Genomic DNA, 19368 nt, shown 5'->3' with positions numbered 1-19368 from the left:
AGAGAGAGACTGTTATTGTTATTGAGAGAACAATGAGTCTCCTAGGATTAAAAAAAAACAGACTAACATAGTTTCCTCTGAACCTTATTCAAAATGATACATATATATATTCCTCGCCAAACACAATTGTTCATCATACTTAAGTACGAATACAGTTACAACATAATCGGTTGAATTATACACAATTACACTTGCACCACTTCCCACGCCGTAGTTTGTTTTTCAATGTTTAATAAGTCAGAATTCATTACATAGTAAAAAATGGAATGACTTTGAACTTATCGCATTCGGCAAATAACGTTCGATGAATATAAAATAGGTACTAAATGTCCGTATAACACTAAGCAATAATTTATATGTGATAAAAACTTAATTAATATAAAACCCTGGTTCACGCAGAGCAGAGGTTCGAATTTTTAGGTAGGTATTCCTCACCCAGTCTCCGAATAGCCGAGATTCTGGTATGAATCGGCAAATGCATTTCCGCCTCGGATATAAAGGGGTCGAAATGTATTTCCCATATATAGAGGAACATACACTAAGGTATATTATTATGTAATTCATAAAATGCCATAATTATGTTTAATATTAGAACGTTAACGAATTAAGTTTTATGATTATAACAATATTGTATTGACGAAATAAAAACATAGTATGTAAAGTTGCGGAATTTTTCATTTAGAATAAATATTATAAAGCATTCCTCTTACGGCTAGACGTAAGCCAATATCACTTAAGAAAAGTCCTGTTAAAATAACGCAGTACAAATACGTTTAATATATTTACGAAAATTCGACAACCACTAATCCAATTGATTAAAAGATAGTAGATTGCTTCCTGAATAACTTCAATGCGTCAAATTTGTTTGTTCTATGCGTAAATTATTCCTAATGATTGATTAATTATAAAACCCGGAACTTGGGTTCGTCCGCATATTTCTTGATCACGCTATATATTTGTTTTTATTCTATGAACAGTGTTACAGCGCTGTGACACTGGTTGTCACTTTGCGACGTGAGTTGACATGTATTGTCGTATAAGCTAAGCCAAGAAATGGCTATCGGAACTGGAACCCAAGAAGGTTTTCTATATAATATAATTAACGATAACTGGTAAGAAAAAATATCTATGTACTATGAAAGAAATAACTATTCATATTTATTCTAAATTCTTGGCTTAAACAACAATGCTTTTAATGATTTTTTTTTATATATATAGTGCAACTGTATATACGCAGTTCCAGGTGTTCACAGTTCACGATTAAACTAAAATTGCTTAAACGGAAACATTAAACTTTTATCATAGTAAATAAATAAAGTATCCAAAACCGCGGTATATGTTTTCCAAAGTTTAGTTTAGTATAATTTTATATTTCATAATTACCATTTGGGATTTGTACCCGAAACGTCAATAATAGAGCATCTGTAGTTAAAAATGTTTAGCACTAAATAATTGAAGGAGAAAACTAACTATTATTACAATAACTTTTGAGTTTACCTCTCCGACGAAATATAATTCTTTTGTCGGTAATTTATGGGACCTACCGATTATACGCAACTTAGCCACGGGGGCGGTATATATTAATAAAGGAAAATATATCTTGACGTGAATTGTAGGCGTATCAACAATATTCAACAATTAGACTAACAAAAGTAACTGTAACTATGAAGGTTGACGACATGCCAATGTTTTAACTAATTTGTTAGCCATACATCGAGGACATTGCCCCTCTTGTATCAGTAAGCAATTACTCGTGGGTACCTTAACGACTTATCCTTTGAATTTTAAATATTGCATTGTTAGCTGAAATACAAAACGATATTCTAAATTTAAATTTGACATGAATGTGGTAAAAATAATAGCCGCTTCGTTCCGTATGGCAGCGTCGGTAAATACCTTACCCTCCACGTACGTAAATTTTTCAAATACAGATAATATACAAATACAGCATCCGGAATGATACTTCAAATAAGATATTGTTTTATGGTGTGGTAAATTGCATCTATTTTCGAGGCTTATTGATTAGGCGCTTAGGTTTATACTCTTCACCCGGACGGACTGAATTTGATACCCGGGGAAACTAATTTCACATCGAAAGACATAGTGGCCGCAGGTCCTACCTACTTATCAATAAAGTGTAACAGGCGTAGTCCTATAACACAGTTAGATTCGTATGCTATATCTGTCTTCTTTATGTTTGACTTCAAACTTTAAAAGCTCTTTAAATAAGACTAGCAAATACTTCACAAACTAATTCACGTTTTCTCGGCATACCACGTTTTATTCACTTCCATTACAAACTTATTCACAATAGACTACGAATCAACGCCAAACTTGAGCGCAGAAAGTATAGACTACAAAACAATTTTGCATACTTCTATCCTGTCTGTGGTTTTACTTTGTTTTATATGTTACATGCTACACAGATTATATCACTTTTTTATTATTAACGTATTGTCACTGTTTTTATTGTATAACTCCTTTAGGAGTCCATGCACATATGTACTACATCCCTTTACATAAATATTTATGTAAAGGGCTGTAGTGCAATGAAACCATGACGGGTTTTATTAGTTAAACAGCATTAATGTATGTCGGAACTTACAGAAAAAAAGACGCTCGATTACTAACTCGCTTATATGATTAAAAAAATATTTACTAGACTAAACTGCCTTTTCTAAAAATTCTAGTAAACTATAATATCTATTTATTTTGCTACTAAAATAGCAATAAGAATTGACAAGAACAATTCAAATAACCGATGACAAAACCCGTATTTGTATTTCATTAGCAGGAATTTAAATTGACGCAAAATCTATCCCGATGTTAAATCAAGCCGTGATAATCTAAAAGTTACAAACATACAACAGTTGGACAAAAATACTATCTTTTAAAACAATATTTCAAGTTGTTCCAATTTCGAACCACAGATAATCGAAGACAAATGAACAAATGTTCACATTTAACCACAGCTTGTGTAATCTCCTTTCTCGCGAAAAAGAATAAAAAACGTAAACACGAAAACACATTACCGACATTCATGTGGAACGGGAAAAGTAATTTAATCGTCTGTCTGTTCGGATGTTGCGAAATTGGATTTAACCTTACTTATATGCTTTTAAAATATCGGTTTTAAAGAGATCAATTTATAACAGTCCTGTAGATTTCACACAGGCAACACTGGATAAATTTACGAATTTAAAAAATCATACAGGATTCGTAATTTTAGAATCAATCCTTATTTTAACATCGCAATTTTTTGCTTACGTAACGCATTCGGAATAGGTGTATCTTCAGTTTAAATGTTTATTCCTCGGGAAATAAAATTATATAGAAAAAAACAGAATTTTGGAATAAATTCACTTAACACATACAAATACCAGTAAACATTATTTAGGGGGCCTAATCGCCAAAAAATATCTTAGGAACTTTGTTATATACATCAATTTATAAAAAAGGTAGTACTAAACTTAAAACTTATACTGTAACGCGAGAAACATTGTTTCACGAATACATTTTCATCAAGGTAATATTCAATTTACTGGAATGCAAAGTAGTCTTTTTACTTTATTGTTGTTATAAAGTTCCCTGTAATCATACGTTTTATCACCGCTTGCTAAGACCGCCCTAAATGGAAATGCAGAAGGAAAATATACAAGTGAGTACGAATTGCTACTCATAAGATTTTTATTATTTAAGGGAAGGAAAAATAAAAAAAACGAGTTACGACTTACTTGGATTTACATACGAAACTTTTTGTTCTCTTCAACAAATACATGCGATTTTACTTTGCTTCTATTAAAACACGCATCATTTTAAAAATTGAGCGACGTTGACGACACTTATAGGACGGTTTATTACAGACGATAGATATATAAACAAAATTACATATAAAATTTTTATACAATCCGTGTATGCTTTTACAATCCCTTCAATGTTTGTATTACACAATTATCCAACGAATTAATAAACCAAGACGTTATTAATAAACAAAAGACGGCAAACGCGAGTTACGTAACCATACATTAGTTAAGTTACATATATATATTTTAGTTAATAATAACAAGCGTAAACAATCATCGCACACTTGAAGCCACTCATAAATTGTAAATTAACATTATCGTTTCCGAAAATGTCCAATAACATAAGTGTCACATTTACGAACTATAACTCAAGTTAGTTTTTTGTTAATCCAGCATCGCAACCCCACTACCCCTAAAGTTATCTTAGCTATGAGCTTATGTTTTAAACCACAACCGGCTTCAAACAGTGTTTCATTTAACATATATTTGAACTTATTCATACAACATGCGACCAAACTAAACTCGCGTTACATTTAATTATGATTGGTCAACAGCATATAGTCTAACCACAGACACGCAACACAATTTGTCTTTTCATTTCACCAATCTTAATCAAAAAACGCGCCACCGTTATGTTGTTTCAGGTTCATGTAATATAAACGCTATTAATGTGATACCCGTGTCAAAAGTGTATATAATGATCTAATAGAGGTTTGAGTTGAAACCTCACAAACGACATCCAATAAGCCTCATAAAGCTTATCTCTGGCACCGAGTGGCACTGCCCGCTCGGCCACATAACAATGCAATTTATGACGTTCACTTACATAACAACATTTATTTGTAATCTTATTGCATTGGATTAAATAAAGAACTCTTATGTAATGTGTAATTATGATTAAAACCATTTTGATAATCCCTCTTTACTGTTACTCTATTATTAACAAGACGTTAGAAAAGTTCAAAGTTCAAAGTACAGCATGAACTTCTCGTTTAAACCAGACGATAGAGATCGGACCTCATACTACAGCTATTTTTCGTCAAAACTTTTTATTTGAAAAAAAAAAGACATGCAATCCATTCCCGGCTAGGACAAGTTCTTATTGTTTTTAGTATTTTGTTTCCTACCGCTTAAATCTTCCCTGAACTTCCACAAATACATATTTCAAGATTATAGTTAGCCAAATAGGTCCAGCTATTCTCGAGTTTTATTAACGCATAGTATAGTATGTTTTATGCCGAGTTAAAAATGAAATTGCATTTTCTTTAATGAAGTAATATAACATTTTTAAAATTTATTTTGTAAATAAATAATTTAAAACATATATTCTATTCGAAATCGCCACCTTTGGCTTTTATAAAGGCATTTAATCGGTTTTTTTGCTTCCTAATGGGGTTTTGTACTTTTGTACAAAATCGAAAGAAATTTTTAAGAATACAAATATACGTGTTCCAAATTCAAAATAATAAAAAAAAGTTTATACGTAAAAGTATTTATGGCCAGACTAGTTATATAGATGAATAACGTATTTACATATTTTCAACTTCTAAATCTAAACTAAAGAGCTTATATCAGGGACTACTGGTTTAAAATGTATAAATATTAGGATAGTACATTTATCGAGTAAGCCCATTTATGAAAACCAAAGAAATATATACCGAGAAAGCAACATAAATTTACGAAAATTAGGATACATATGCGGGCGTACGTAAGGAGGTTATTAGGTATGATACATGTGTAATTTGTGTGTTTTGAAGACAATTTTGGTAAACAGAAATGTGCTTACAGGGATGATATTTATTTATACAGGTGTGTTTAACCCGGATTGGTAAATGTTTTATATAGTGTATAGCTTTCCTCGATAAATAGACTATAAAACGAAAAGAATTTTTCAATACGAAAGTGTAGTTTTATCTTCAAATGTTATGTTATGATAATTCAATCAGGGCTCAAATTTTAATAAAAAATTATAATGAGCGATTAGAATTACAGTGAAATATTTTGTATAAAAAAGAGAAATGTTAACACTTTATACTTTTTTTTAATAAAACTAACGGGGTGCTAACGGGCAGGAGTAATGCCGCCGCCCATGGACACTCTCAATGCCAGATGGCTCGCCAGTGCGTTTCGGCCTTTTAAGAATTTGTACACTCTTTGCTTGAAGGAGTCTAAGTTGAATTGACTTGGAAATTCTTCAATAAGCAGCTGGTTCCACACAGTAGTAGCGCGTGGCAAAAACGGCCTTAAAAAACGTTCAGTTGTGGAACGACAAATGTCGAGGTGATACGCGTGAAATTTCGATATTCTGCCTCGACGTTTGATGATGAAACGCAGCTGCAGGTATTAACCCGATCTCCTTTAAACACTCTTCGTGGTAAATGCGTTAGAAGATGTAGAGTGATCCCACATTTCCACTTGGTTTTGCTCTTCGAATTGACTGAATAAATAACAGTAATGCAGATATAACATGAAATAAACAAACAATTGAATCATTTCATTAAACCAACATATATGGCACAGATATTCGTGTATATTGTCCGTAATATAATAGAAATATTATTCACATACCAACATCCAGCTAACTGTTCATTTTAATTGGTTCATGTTGATATAATTAGATGGGTGTGGACTACGAACTCATAAATTATAATATTTATAATACGGAAGATGTTTTACTATATTTCCTACAAACGAAATTATTTTACCGGTAACATGCATACATCCTACTATATAGATGTATATATATATTTGGACTTCATTTCATCATACAAATACACAACACGAAACAAAAGGGAAAATTTGAAGTCTTAATCAGATTAAGACCTTTTAAATTCCAAACAATTAAATATTTATCATTTTCAATTTGAGTATCTTTTTATATTAACCTCATATTAAAACTGTAATCAATATCATAATTTATTGATCACCTCTGTCTTAGTATGCTTTCCATAAAAGCCACATACATAAACATGAAACAAACATTTCAAGTTAAACAATAACAAACTATTAGATTAATATTTGTCAAATTAATTGAATGAAGTTTTGTGATGAATTCAAACAAATATTCGTCCTATATATCGATTTTGTCATAACCATTTAGAACCGGTTTACTATATCAAGGCCTGTCTTAGGTCGTATAATAAGTAGAGCAAAAATGTCATCAGGAATTTCTTTGCAAAATCTAATGCATGCAAAATTCTTCATTCAAAATTCTTTGCAAAATCTATGTCCGTAAAATAATATTTTTTTTAAACATTTTCTTGGAAGACTGGAATTTCCCGTCGGTAAACCTACATCCTGGGGTAGACACGGATATCGTCCCCTCTCTATAGCACATATATTTTTATCTATTTGTAGAGTATATGTATGATAAAAAGTATATGGAAGAATAACAATAAACTGTTACTGTTATGACAAAAAATATGAACATAAAGTGGCAAGAAGCAATACATTTTCACACGAGACAATATTAGCTGAATTGACTTATGGATATACCGTACTACGATATTGTAAAGGCAGAAAACAATAAGAACTAAGCCATCGACACACACTGATATTTACTTCAAATTATTTGTCAATAAACATTATATTTTTACATATGATTTTGACCCACGCGACTTTAACTTTGATTTAGGTAGAAATTTATAGGTTTTTTTCAAAATGTAAAATGATCCAAACGGGCAGCAGTTTCTCCTGATGTTAAGTGATACCGCCCCGCCGCCCATGGACACTCACGTTGCCAGGCTCGCAAGTGCGTAGCCGGCATTTTAAGAATTTGTACGGTCTTTTCTGAAAGGACCCTAAGTCGAATTTGTTTGAAAGGTACGTCAAAAATGTATTTGAATTTGACATACATACGTTATATGTGGCGCTTAATAACGTTTGTGAATCTCATCTTATTTGGTTTAGGTAGGTACAGCAAACTTGCTTGTTAATGAGGTGGCGGAGACGTGTGAGTTGGAACCTTATCATTCTATTTTTATTCTCGGATCTTTAGTTATACAATAAGTATTCCTTATTTCATGAGTTAAATATTTAATTCCCTACTAATAAACTATTAAATCTAGCGGTTAAAGAAGCTATTGAGTACAGAAGCCAACGGTTATTCCTACAAGACCGTTAAATTATGGCCATAATTGCAAAAGGTCAACTGTCACACGAGCTGTAACTACGTAACTTATACGTGAATGTAAGGACGAGTCGTGCCTTAAGTATTTATTAAGTAGGAAAAATTCATATTTACTATCACGTAGCAGTATTTTTTGCAAATGCCGATAAAAGGGTTCTTTTATGGAGTTCTGAGGGTCATGATACTTTTACGTACATTTAAAAGAAAAGGATATAATGTTTTTTTATATAGAACATACTTGATGTTAAGTGATACCGCTGCCCATAGACACTGTTACAACCAGAGGCACTTGCCCTCTGGTTGCCAGCCTTTTAAGAATTTGTACGCTCTTTTCTTGAAGGACCCTTAGTCGAATTAGTTCCGCGATACTTCATTGGGCAGCTGGTTTCAAATAATGGTGACGCTCGGCAAAAACAGACCTAAAAAACGCTCAGCTGTCTCGACGTTTGATTATGAAACTTTATAAGGTATAGTATTAACATAATATATAACAACAGTCTGTGATACATAGGCTGAGCCGGTATTCTATAAAAACTGAAGTGACTTCACTCGCGAACTTGATCGAGTCGTTTCCTGTCAATCACAACAACGCCTACGTAATATCTATTAAGCCAAAAAAATCTCCACAGATCCTGTAACAACATTTCATGAAGATGACCTATGCAACAAAGCAAAATGTCAGCGAGGATACCACAGACAACTTTATCTTCGCAACATCGGGGGCCTAGGTAAAGCTTACACAATACTATGAGATCCCCGAGGCCGATACAAACGACTGTCGCAACTTTCCCATCATTGATAATTGTTTTGTAATATTATATTCCTTCACACACCTATCAAGATTATTCACTCGGGCCGAACGCGCAACAACAATAAAATACAGGCACGACATTATCAGATTGCAACCCTCCGAATGTACAAATAATTGTTGGACATTTTAAGTGTATAATTTCTTGTTAATCGATTTTTGGACGTAATTGAATTGTATATTAAACGTTTGTTTGTTGCGTGATGCGGTTGAACGAGTGCTTTGACAATTATTTTATTTACATGACAGCCTATAATACTAAATTCTAACACTTAATGTATGATATAGACTTCGCCTGGTTTTCATTTCATATAATATTACAGACTATAGAAGCGAAAAAAAATTGAATTTCTGCCAAAATTTAACTGTCTAGGATATGCTCGACACTGTTTTGCTAGGTTACCAAATAGGCCTCAAATCAAAGCCCGCACATATACGTTTTTTATTACGAATCTTAACATTATTTAAGTATACACATTTGAAATCATGTTAAAATCCCAAATAGAAACCGGTTTAAATAGAACAAATTCCATTTTAAAAGAAACCTAAACAATTTTCACTGCGGCTTTTCAAATAATTTCAAAACGAAACGTTGAATTTCAAAAGTATCTTTCAGTTCACAAATTCTGTCTCATGAAATAGAATTCTCTGAAGGACTTTAACACCCTGTCCAGGCGCTCTAAGCTAGACTTTAAACAAGCTTCAGAAACAATTGGTATACTTCCACAAAGAGAACAAATATCGAAAAAGGCTTGAGAGCACAGTAGTAATTTATAGAACGGCGAAACTTGGATTTAGCGGATTTAGGTTGATACGAGACAAATGCGACCTCTGAAATTAAATTAATTTCGGCTCTTCTCTAGAACTCCGAAGACTGACTATTGTTAGTGTTAGGCCTTCACACAATATTTGAGGAAACTGACGTCAGAGAAAGTTTAAGACAGTATATTGGGTTGATCTAAAACTGGCTATTAGCTTTACAGTACATTTAATATAGGATAAAAAAGTTAACATTCGTTGAGAGAGATATAAGCTCTATACGAACGTTATTTTTTTATAAAGTATAATATACATAATTATACAAACAAAAAGTAAGAAGGTTACATAAGTTATTAGGCAACAGGCGGCCTTATCGCTGACAAGCGATTTCTTCCAGGCAACCCTAATATGGGAGAATAAAAAAAGAACACCTACAGAGGGTTACAGTTATTAAACGAGATCAGATGATTTTCTTAATAAAAGACAAAATCGCTTCACCTGTGAAGCAGTGAGATCAGAGAATCCGAGGATCGTGTTTTATTTTCAATTTGATTGAATTAATTTGTCATTGCAAAGTAGTTTTGCTAGTACTCATTTAACTTTCATCCGTGCACACCTTCAAATGTGCAAATTCATATTAAAACTAAAGATAGCTTAGTTTAAAATCTAAATTAATAATATCGACAATAATAAAGGCATTACATACAATTTTGGCAACACGAAAAAGCGTTGAAGTATGAATAATTCTAAAAGCGTCCTTTCACTAAGTTTAAATCTTCAAAGTTAATTATTATAATGAGGCTCGCTAGTCCCAGCAGTCAAAAGGTTTTTGTTGTCACATTATTTTTATAACTCACTATAAATGTAAATGTCAAATGATCCTTTCTTGTTCACTCGACACGCCGCGGGAACGTGAGTGATAAAAACTTTTTTGTTACACAGGGTGTAATGACGGTGATTGTGTATGAATTAATTAAACCTAAATAAAAAACTACAATAATGAGATATTTGAAATAGTTACCTGGCTTATATTCACTCCTTGTCTAGGGCTCCAAGTTAGGAGTGGAGTGTCACAGGGATAATGTAGCATTTTAATGGAGTAAGTTTTTTTTTTTATAATATTGGTACGTACACAAAAAGATTCTACGTTAAATATTAATATAAAAATAAAATCCGTGCTTTGAAAACTTGTACGATGAATTTTAACTGCACATACCTTAACAATTTTCATAACGAACCGCAAGTTAAAACATGTTTCAATAGAATATAAAACAGAAGCTGGAAGCTTTAATTGAGCAATAACCACTTAACTATGGAAGGTTACAACCCTATCGTGATTGCCCTCAACCAGTTCAATGCACGTATCTACACAAAACAGGAATCGCGCTCTGTGCCTTCCTCACACGGTGAATATGATTCAATTACATGGAAACACGTAACGACCCGGGGACTATAATAAATGCACTTGACGTATACTAGGGTTGCCAATCTCGCGAAAAAACTAATCTATGGAATGGTTCATGAAACAATTTGATATTCAATGTTAACTAAGATAAGATGCAAAAAATATCGTGATATCTTTTATTTAAAACCAAAGACACTGACTGATGACACGCTAATGTTAAATGTATAATTTTATTTAACATATTAAAATAAGATTCTGTAGATGATCTGTCAGTGGGCAGCACTTAAAAGAATATAACTTTGTGTTATCTGTATCCATGTTACTTGATTATTACTCTGTGTAAAATGAAGTAATGTAGACAATGTGACAATTTTTTTTTCATAACAATATATAATTATAATCATTTATGTACTTATTACCTATATATACCTATATATATATACCTAATTTATCTGATCCTTTTCTAAATTCCGATCCAATTTCCAAACCAATAAAATAAATCTAATAACACACTTCCTAACTTTTTTGCATGGCTGACGCACAAACCGTGCAGTCCAGGAAAGGGAAAAAAATAATAATAAACTTAAACTAAATTTTCTTAACATTTATATCTACAGTCAGAACCGCTCACGACGACATTGTTTAGAACAACATACCGGTTAAACTGACCAAAGTCAAAGGTCCCGGCTGAATTCTATATATTAGGTACTTAATAACAACGTCATCGGCTGTCGATGGCTTAAATAACAGATTTGGACTGTATTAATAATAATACTGTATATATAAAAGTTTCACCTAGTTTTAGTATCTGATTCAGAAACGAGACAGCGCTAAGTACGCTTCAAGTGTGGTGTCGGCAAGGAGAGCTGAGTTCCTGAGTGGAATAAATAGTGTATCATAAGTTTTTATAAGTGTATAGTACCCTAAGTGTTCCTTAACAAATTTTTAGTTAGTTTATGGCTTTCTTTGCAACAGATAGCTGCATTAAAATTATTTAATTGTTACTAATCCCGTTATTTGTTAAGTACGTGCTTAATTATATGTAAAGATTTGTTTATAGCATAAAATTAACTTTATATTTAGTAAGTAAATATAATAAAATAAGTCTCGACTACCGTCAAAAATGTTTTGGAATTTAGGCATACTTCAGATTTTGACGAAATTAATGATGGTTACCATAGTATGAAAAACTTATTTCGCGTTTACTGTTGGCTTATATATCTATTATATGATATCTTAAATTAGTCGCAATAAACGATTCCATGGAGTATTGTGATAAATACCTTCTTAAGAAAGCTAAACAAAAAACGCCTACATGAACTATACTTTTATAACATACATACCATAGGAAACATTTCTTAGCTTGGCACTCTCTCAAAAAACATTTACAGTATCCTTCTAACAACAAATCGCTTTTGTGTTTTTACCTTGCTAGCCCTGCATGCAAGCTTCCATTTAAGCTCAGCAGTATTGCATCCGCTATCCATTGTATGTATCAGTCACGGTTCGATCACGACCGCACGAACATTCGTCTATTGGAAATTGAATGATAAACGTTTTTTTATTGGAATCTTATTATTGGTGTCTCCAGAGATTGTCAACGAGCATTGTCGGAAATTGAATTTATTTTAGAATTCCCAAAGTAAATACATTACACTAATGTTATATGTACATGTAAATAGGCTTTACACTTGCAGTTATATATAAAGAGATTAACCAACTCCAAGTTCTTCAGCATTTTCAGTTAGCAGATCAATATATGTTATACAAATTGTGTCGAATAATGTGTATTTTATTTAAATTATGATTATGGCCTTTCGAATATCGTGTTAGTTTTTGTTTTATAATCATCTCGCTAATCAACAATATTGAACCACAGTTTTTGTCCACAAATCAGTGAGGTCAAGCATATTCTAGGTTGTGCTTTGAAAGTATGACAGTGGACTATAATTACAGGGTATCGAGAGTAGTTTATTTTAGCGCTAGATTGTCACATTCTTAAGATAAAGGAGAAAGAGTTCAATGGGCTACACAGGGCAAATACTTTTTTTTATAAAATAGGGGGCAAACGGTCGAAGTCGGCCTAAGTCGAATTGGGTCGGAAATACTTTATTAGGCAGCTATACTACATTTTGAAAAGTATCTCGGCTAATAATCATGTACTAACAGTATTAAGTCGCCAATAAATAATTGGCAAACAAATTGGGCAGATGCAAATGACCGGTCAACGTAGCTGTAACGTGTTATCAATCTCGCCTCACGGTCGGATGTCTGTGGTAAGCCGGTAACCAGCTACTATATCTTGATAGACGATTTTTGAATTACCTAAGAAATGAGAAATTCCTACTGCAAATGACTCACTTCTATATAATTTGTTTTGATTTAACTAGTTTTTAAATAAATTAATCAATATCATTTTGTATGAAATATTTGTATAATTTAACCCTAACTTAACAGTGAAAATTTCTATAAATACCAACATTTTATTTGCGTTAAACCAAAATTAAATATTTTTATTATGAACTCAAGCCTTCCTTTGTAAAATACTACGTATTTAAAAAATGTATATAATGTAGCTTGTGTTATGTAATTTAAATGTATCATGAATATTCAATTTAAAAATTAACACTCAGCTCGCGCTAAGACACCGTTATACGGACGCGCTTACGTTCATGTATCGATCATTCCTCAACTAATAAGGATTCTTTAATAACAAAACATCCGGATTCGTCATTTTAAGACCACATTATTCATTATCTATAAGCCTAACCCTAAGATCTGATTCAATGTATTGTTTTTGCCTGTTTAACATCATACATACCACTCGACATTGAGACTTAGAGAGACATTGTTTAGTCTTAATCATTCCTAATTAAGAAAATATAAAAGTGCTCAATATTTAAACAAAATAATGCACTAAATAAGAACGAGTTGTCACGAGCTAAGTTAAACGACTTTATATTAAACTCCTATAGAACTACCAACCAACTAAATAGAAACATTAAACAAGAATATTTTAAATTTCTTTAAAGGCCGTCTTGCTAGAGGGTCGTCTAATGATGCGGGCGTTAACGAGTCATGCCGCCTTCATGTAGCAATCGCTTACTAGTTACTTCACAATTGAATCCAAAAAGATCATAAACAAGAAGTGTGGTCGCACGTGTTTTCGAAAAAGGATTAATTCTCATAGTGCGTCTCTGCGAATAAACCACAGATAGCAGGGATTAATTCAACGCAGAACTTAAAATTGGCTAATTCCCTTTAGTTGAGTATCAAAGAGATTAATTTACAAACTGTCTGAACTGTTTCCCATGTAAGTTTGGAGTTGCTTATGTAACATTCATTAAGAGCTTGCGCGATATGTAGCCGTCCCAACGGCATGCAATGCGAGATGGGAATATAAATAATGTCGCACTGAGATGCACCACTGGGTACTCTCCAACCCTGTATATTTTTGGAATCTTAAAAAAACAACGTTGACATTATGTTTTATTCACGGATTTTGTCTTTGAAATTATAAAAGCAAAAGAATAATTTCTGTTTTTTTTTTTTCAAAATTATATCCAAACTCTAGTTCATAGAATATTACTAAACTACATAAATACAGTCCTAAAAATCATATAGATACGTAGTTCTTCACAAATTCGTTATTACCAGGACGCCAGACCGGAGATTACAGACCATGTGTGTCAAACGATTTATGCACATACAGGTGTCTATTTTCCAGACTTACGTAAAAATTTCCAGCAGAATTTGTCTTTATATAACAGACGAAGACGAATAATTTTATACGTAAATTACAGTATATGTAAAAGGTCTTAAACAGTATATCCTAAATCTTAATAAACGCTTTTAAAATAGTTTCCGTAACAAATTGAAATACGTGACGGCTAATGTGGTTCGATTAAATGAAAATGAGAACATTCCGTTCCCGTAGCGGCATCCGGGATGGGTTTAACCTTCGATAGCTGTCAGATTATCGTTCCTTGCAGCAATTTGTAGGGATTTGTGGCTGAGCCTGTAACTCGGTCATCAGTCACTTGTAATCTAGCATTCCCATTAGTTTGAAGTATTAGTAATGATGGACTGGAAAATGATATTTCTTTTCTAGTAATTATAGTTATTTATAGGACAAGATATGTAGTTTCCATTAAAATCAAATCGTTACGTGAGATTGTGACATGTTAACGGAGTGTCCAAAAAGTATGAAAATCTGACATGCCAAAAAATTATATCTGTCAGAAATCTACGGAATTAAAAATCAGAGTATAGACCAATGCACGTTGACATGCGACATGACAAAATATAACATCACGCTACGTGTACGCGCTACGTACGTACGTACGTACTACGCTAATTGATGACGTGAAAACAAAGGACTAGTTCAATAAAAAAATAGGAAAACTAAATGATAAATATCTAAATTTAAAAGTAATTTCTTTCTCAAATCATAAGCCTTTCTTAATTACGTATTAATGAAAAATCAATATATTTTATTGGTTCTAGGAGTGATTTACAATAAAACAAGAACTAATTTAGTTGTAGCTTTGTCACAACAATGATCAAAAAAATATCAATCAATGTGTTTGTTCTAGGCCGCATTTGTGTTAAAAAAGACATACAATACTAAGGCTGTAAAAACATACACTACTTATTTTTAGCTATATAAATATAGGCCAAAATACAAATTTTTACTAAGTACTGAAACAAGATAATTGCAACAATTTTTATTAAGCAGACTAATTACCTTTTTTACCATCTCTTCTTGACTTTCATCAAAATCTAAACATCTACACCATTCCTTGTAGTTTATAAATGAATTACTTACTAACATGTGGATTTTTAATTTAATTACTGTTTTTTTTGGTTTTAAGCATACTATTATAGTATCAAAATTCAGTGATATGGTGGACTAAAACATTTAATCAATTTATATTTGATTATTATAAAATTTTTGTTCTATTGTAAATGTACATAACTAATTAAATCAAATAGTTATTATGTAATAATTTTTATTATAGATAATGTAAACACTAAAATTACCAGTATAATAAAGTCAAATGTTTATTTTGAAACATTATGAAAAGCTCTTGAATAAAGAAAAATAAAGTTTCACTTAAAGTTTTAAGTTCTCATTATAGATTTTACAATTTTTTTATACAAATGTAATGGATAATGATTGATTTAATTAATAATAATATTATGTATGTATTCTAATTTCAAGAAAATATATCTAAATATATTAAAAGGCTTCTAATAAGTTAATTAACAGAGTATAACAATTAAAGTATTTATAAAGTCTCCTTTATTTTTAAATACACATTGAAATCCACTATATCTATTTATTTAACAAACATATTTTAAGTTCTAAACAATTTTGATAAACTGTTTGTAAAGCTTTAATAAGTAACTGTATTGGTATGTTAAAATGAATATTATAAAAATTTAATATCCAATCTAATGTAACCTACACACTATTTCAACTCAATTTTAAGTAACTTTTTTACTTCTATAAAAAAAACAGAAAGACTAATAATATTAAAAACTTTAATAAAACTATCAATGTGGGGACAAAAGACATTTTTTAAAATGTATATGGAAACGTAAGCATAATGAAGCTGTGGTCATGCGAGCGGGCAAGCTTTCGATTGTGTGGGTGGCCTTCTCACCTCGCGACATTGGTAACCCAGGGTCCATTGGTGACGCAGCGCCTCCTCCGACCAGGGACAGTACCTCCAGGGTCCACAGGGCTCCCCACATGTTCCACAACCACATCACGACACTCCACTATCTCATTATTAATACGACATTCACACAACTTAAACAATATAAACATCTAAATATTGCAAAAACACCTATTGGCACGATCATGCTTTGGAAAAATACATTGAATTAGAATCGCAGCGTATTTCTACGTGCGACCAATAACAATTTTCTTTTAAATAGAAAATCAGATGTTCAGAAAACAAAGACTCGTCATAACATCTCTCCTCAAAACACAAAAGTACGATCTACGCGAATACTCAACGATCACACATCAACATTTAACATCGCAAACGAGTTTACAGTGTAGAAAATTGACATTTGACGTTTACGGTTTGAATGCGTACTCAAGCTTTCAAAAGTCAACGTTGACAGACCTATTGTGGATCCGACAACACACAGACTAGGGGACTATTCTTAAGATATAGTTAGCCTGTGTTTGACTTAATTAAATGGTATTGCTAGCTACAAACTCACTAAACACTAAATTTAATTTAAATTATAAAATAAACGTTTGAACAAGATTTTACACATTTCCATCCATAAAAAATGTTTCTTGACATTAAAATACCAAAATACAAACGAAAATCTCCTAATCCCACTCGAAATGCTTTATTCATCTAATACCACACGTTCTTTTTGACATGCTGTTTTCGTTTACAAATACAAAGTTTTCTTGGAATAATCCTAGGTAATTCAGTTTTTTGTATTGTCATGATCAACTTAGCCATGCTCAATAAGTAAGAAAGAGTCATATGTGGCGTTTTCGGTAACATATAATTCTTGAAAGGTCTCCATTTACCATTAATAAGGTGGCATGGCTGAGAGAAGTAACCATCAAAGTCCAATCCAAATGACCCTATAATAAGAGCACAAAGTAAACAAACGTTAATTATACAAAAGTTTAAATAGTTTCAATATACTTGCCATCACAATGAACACCAAGGGTTATAATTTCTTCCGGATTTTCGTCAACCAGCCATGATTTAAGTAAATCCATAATCGCTATGCTTTTATTAAGGCACGAACTGTCTATAGATTTTGTCTAAAAATAAAAATTTTATATATCAATATAGGACAGTGTCAATATTATAATAGTTAAGTATGACTTCAATGTCTACCAACGTCAAAACACACAAAAATAACGGATTTACCTTTTCTTCTGCAACTTTTATCCACAAGGATTCATCGAAAAATATTAAATATTCTATAGTTCTCATTTGTGGTGTTAATGAGCCAATACACAAACTAGAATTTTTAACTTTTTTATATCTACTAAAAGGGTAAAATTCATTGTATTTGTGAATTGAATTATTAATATCTACTAAATGATTGACTCCAACGAAACCCCAAACTGGTGGGCAAAACATATTTCTCATAGGAATTTCAGCAATTTTTGTAATAATAGGAGTAACTTCCATTCCTAAATCTGATGTAGCAATTACTATGTTATGTTTACTTATATGTGTTAGTGATTCTGACAAAACTGTTGCATTGTAACAAGCTGGGCCCAAATTTGGTAAAATTATTTTCATTTTTGATGATGCTGATGCATTTATCATTTGAGCAATGTTATGCATAATTTTTTTGTTCTCGTATAACCATCCACCAATAGATTGCTCTGGACTGGAAACATTTAAAAAGTCTTATATAATGAATATTGAATAATAATGTAATATAATGAATTACATATCATTGATCGTTGTTTAATCCAAATGGGTTACCTGAACGGAACATGATCAAGTATTATTAAAACATCGGTATTAGTAAGGGCCAGGCCAATTTTATCTACGTATTTGACTACTTTTGCTGCGTAATTGGTCTCGATGAAACTACATTCACGTTCAACTAATTCCATAAAAGACGAAGAGCACCGTTGGTCATATATATAAACTTTATAAACACCCTTTTCGCTTGAACTCATTTCTAATAACTCCGATATCAAATACATAGTGATTGGTTTTCCGGATCCAGATATACATACACTAAAAGTATTTTTTTTAATGTTTTCTTCCATTTCAAATTCCGAATCAATGTGAAATTTAGATTCTTGTTTCATGTTTTTGTCGTATTGTCTGTAGTTTAAAACTAAATTTTCATATCGCGCAGGCGCCATGAAAACATCAAATTTGTAATAAGAGTAGCAATAGTCTAAAAATTCAGGTCCTCCTCCGATATAAAAGGGCTTACTCCCTGTTGCTAATAATTCTTTCCAAACAAGGGGTGAACCACTATGATGCCATTTATTTTTCTGGTTTATTTTGTACATCCAAGCCTATAAAATCAAATATTTGAACTATTCAAAGGTTAATAAATAGTATTAGGTTTAATTAAAAAAGGTAATATTTTTACATACATTCCACTCCAGCACTGGTTTTTCTATACGCTCGTAGCGAAAATCTGGTAATTGTTTTGATAAATGATCTGCCACGAGGCATATTTCAGCAAACGCTTTACACTGTGATTCACCAGCTATTATAATTCGCACAACCATTATATTTATTTAAAATTTGAATACGTAGCTATATATTAAAACAAGAATATGTTTATTGTTGTAGCAGGTGACGATGACGACGTCTATTATTGTCAATTGCTTGATAAAAGAGTTTATTATGAATTAAATTTCGAATTCCATATTCTACTAATGAAGAAAATCTGTTGATGTCAGTGAATCACACGTCCAAGAAATATTTTATTTGGA

At 31.9% G+C, this 19368-nt stretch overlaps 2 protein-coding genes across 3 annotated transcripts in view; both read right to left on the bottom strand.

Annotated features, from left to right (window-relative positions):
• Positions 1–16964, bottom strand: part of LOC123710041 (disintegrin and metalloproteinase domain-containing protein 10) — a 123049-nt gene extending 106085 nt beyond the window's left edge. The window contains exon 1 of one of the 2 annotated variants that reach the window (XM_045661741.1): positions 16574–16964. In XM_045661741.1, the coding sequence (XP_045517697.1) occupies positions 16574–16679 (106 nt within the window). In that variant the 5' untranslated portion in view covers positions 16680–16964. The remainder of the gene's footprint in view (positions 1–16573) is intronic. The other variant, XM_045661714.1, reaches the window with a different exon arrangement.
• Positions 16965–17128: 164 nt separating this feature from the next.
• On the bottom strand, positions 17129–19278 carry LOC123710082 (putative malate dehydrogenase 1B). The gene is made up of 5 exons (XM_045661778.1): positions 19024–19278; positions 18392–18942; positions 17822–18293; positions 17595–17712; positions 17129–17526 (listed from the first exon to the last, which is right to left on the bottom strand). Exons 1-5 carry the CDS (start codon positions 19159–19161, stop codon positions 17288–17290), a joined length of 1518 nt encoding a protein of 505 aa, XP_045517734.1. The 5' UTR covers positions 19162–19278; the 3' UTR covers positions 17129–17287.
• Positions 19279–19368: the final 90 nt, after the last annotated feature.

This window comes from Pieris brassicae, chromosome 1 (assembly GCF_905147105.1).
Source record: "Pieris brassicae chromosome 1, ilPieBrab1.1, whole genome shotgun sequence".
Classification (NCBI taxonomy): domain Eukaryota; kingdom Metazoa; phylum Arthropoda; class Insecta; order Lepidoptera; family Pieridae; genus Pieris; species Pieris brassicae.
This window is presented reverse-complemented; position numbering and strand designations above follow the sequence as displayed.

Coding starts and splice junctions, on each gene's coding strand:
- LOC123710082 (XM_045661778.1), bottom strand. CDS start 19,161: ATGGTTGTGCGAATTATAATAGCTGGTGAATCACAGTGTAAAGCGTTT. Junction 18,943..19,023: donor AACCAGTGCTGGAGTGGAAT/GTATGTAAAAAT, acceptor TTGATTTTATAG/GCTTGGATGTACAAAATAAA. Junction 17,713..17,821: donor TAAAAGTTGCAGAAGAAAAG/GTAAATCCGTTA, acceptor TTTTATTTTTAG/ACAAAATCTATAGACAGTTC.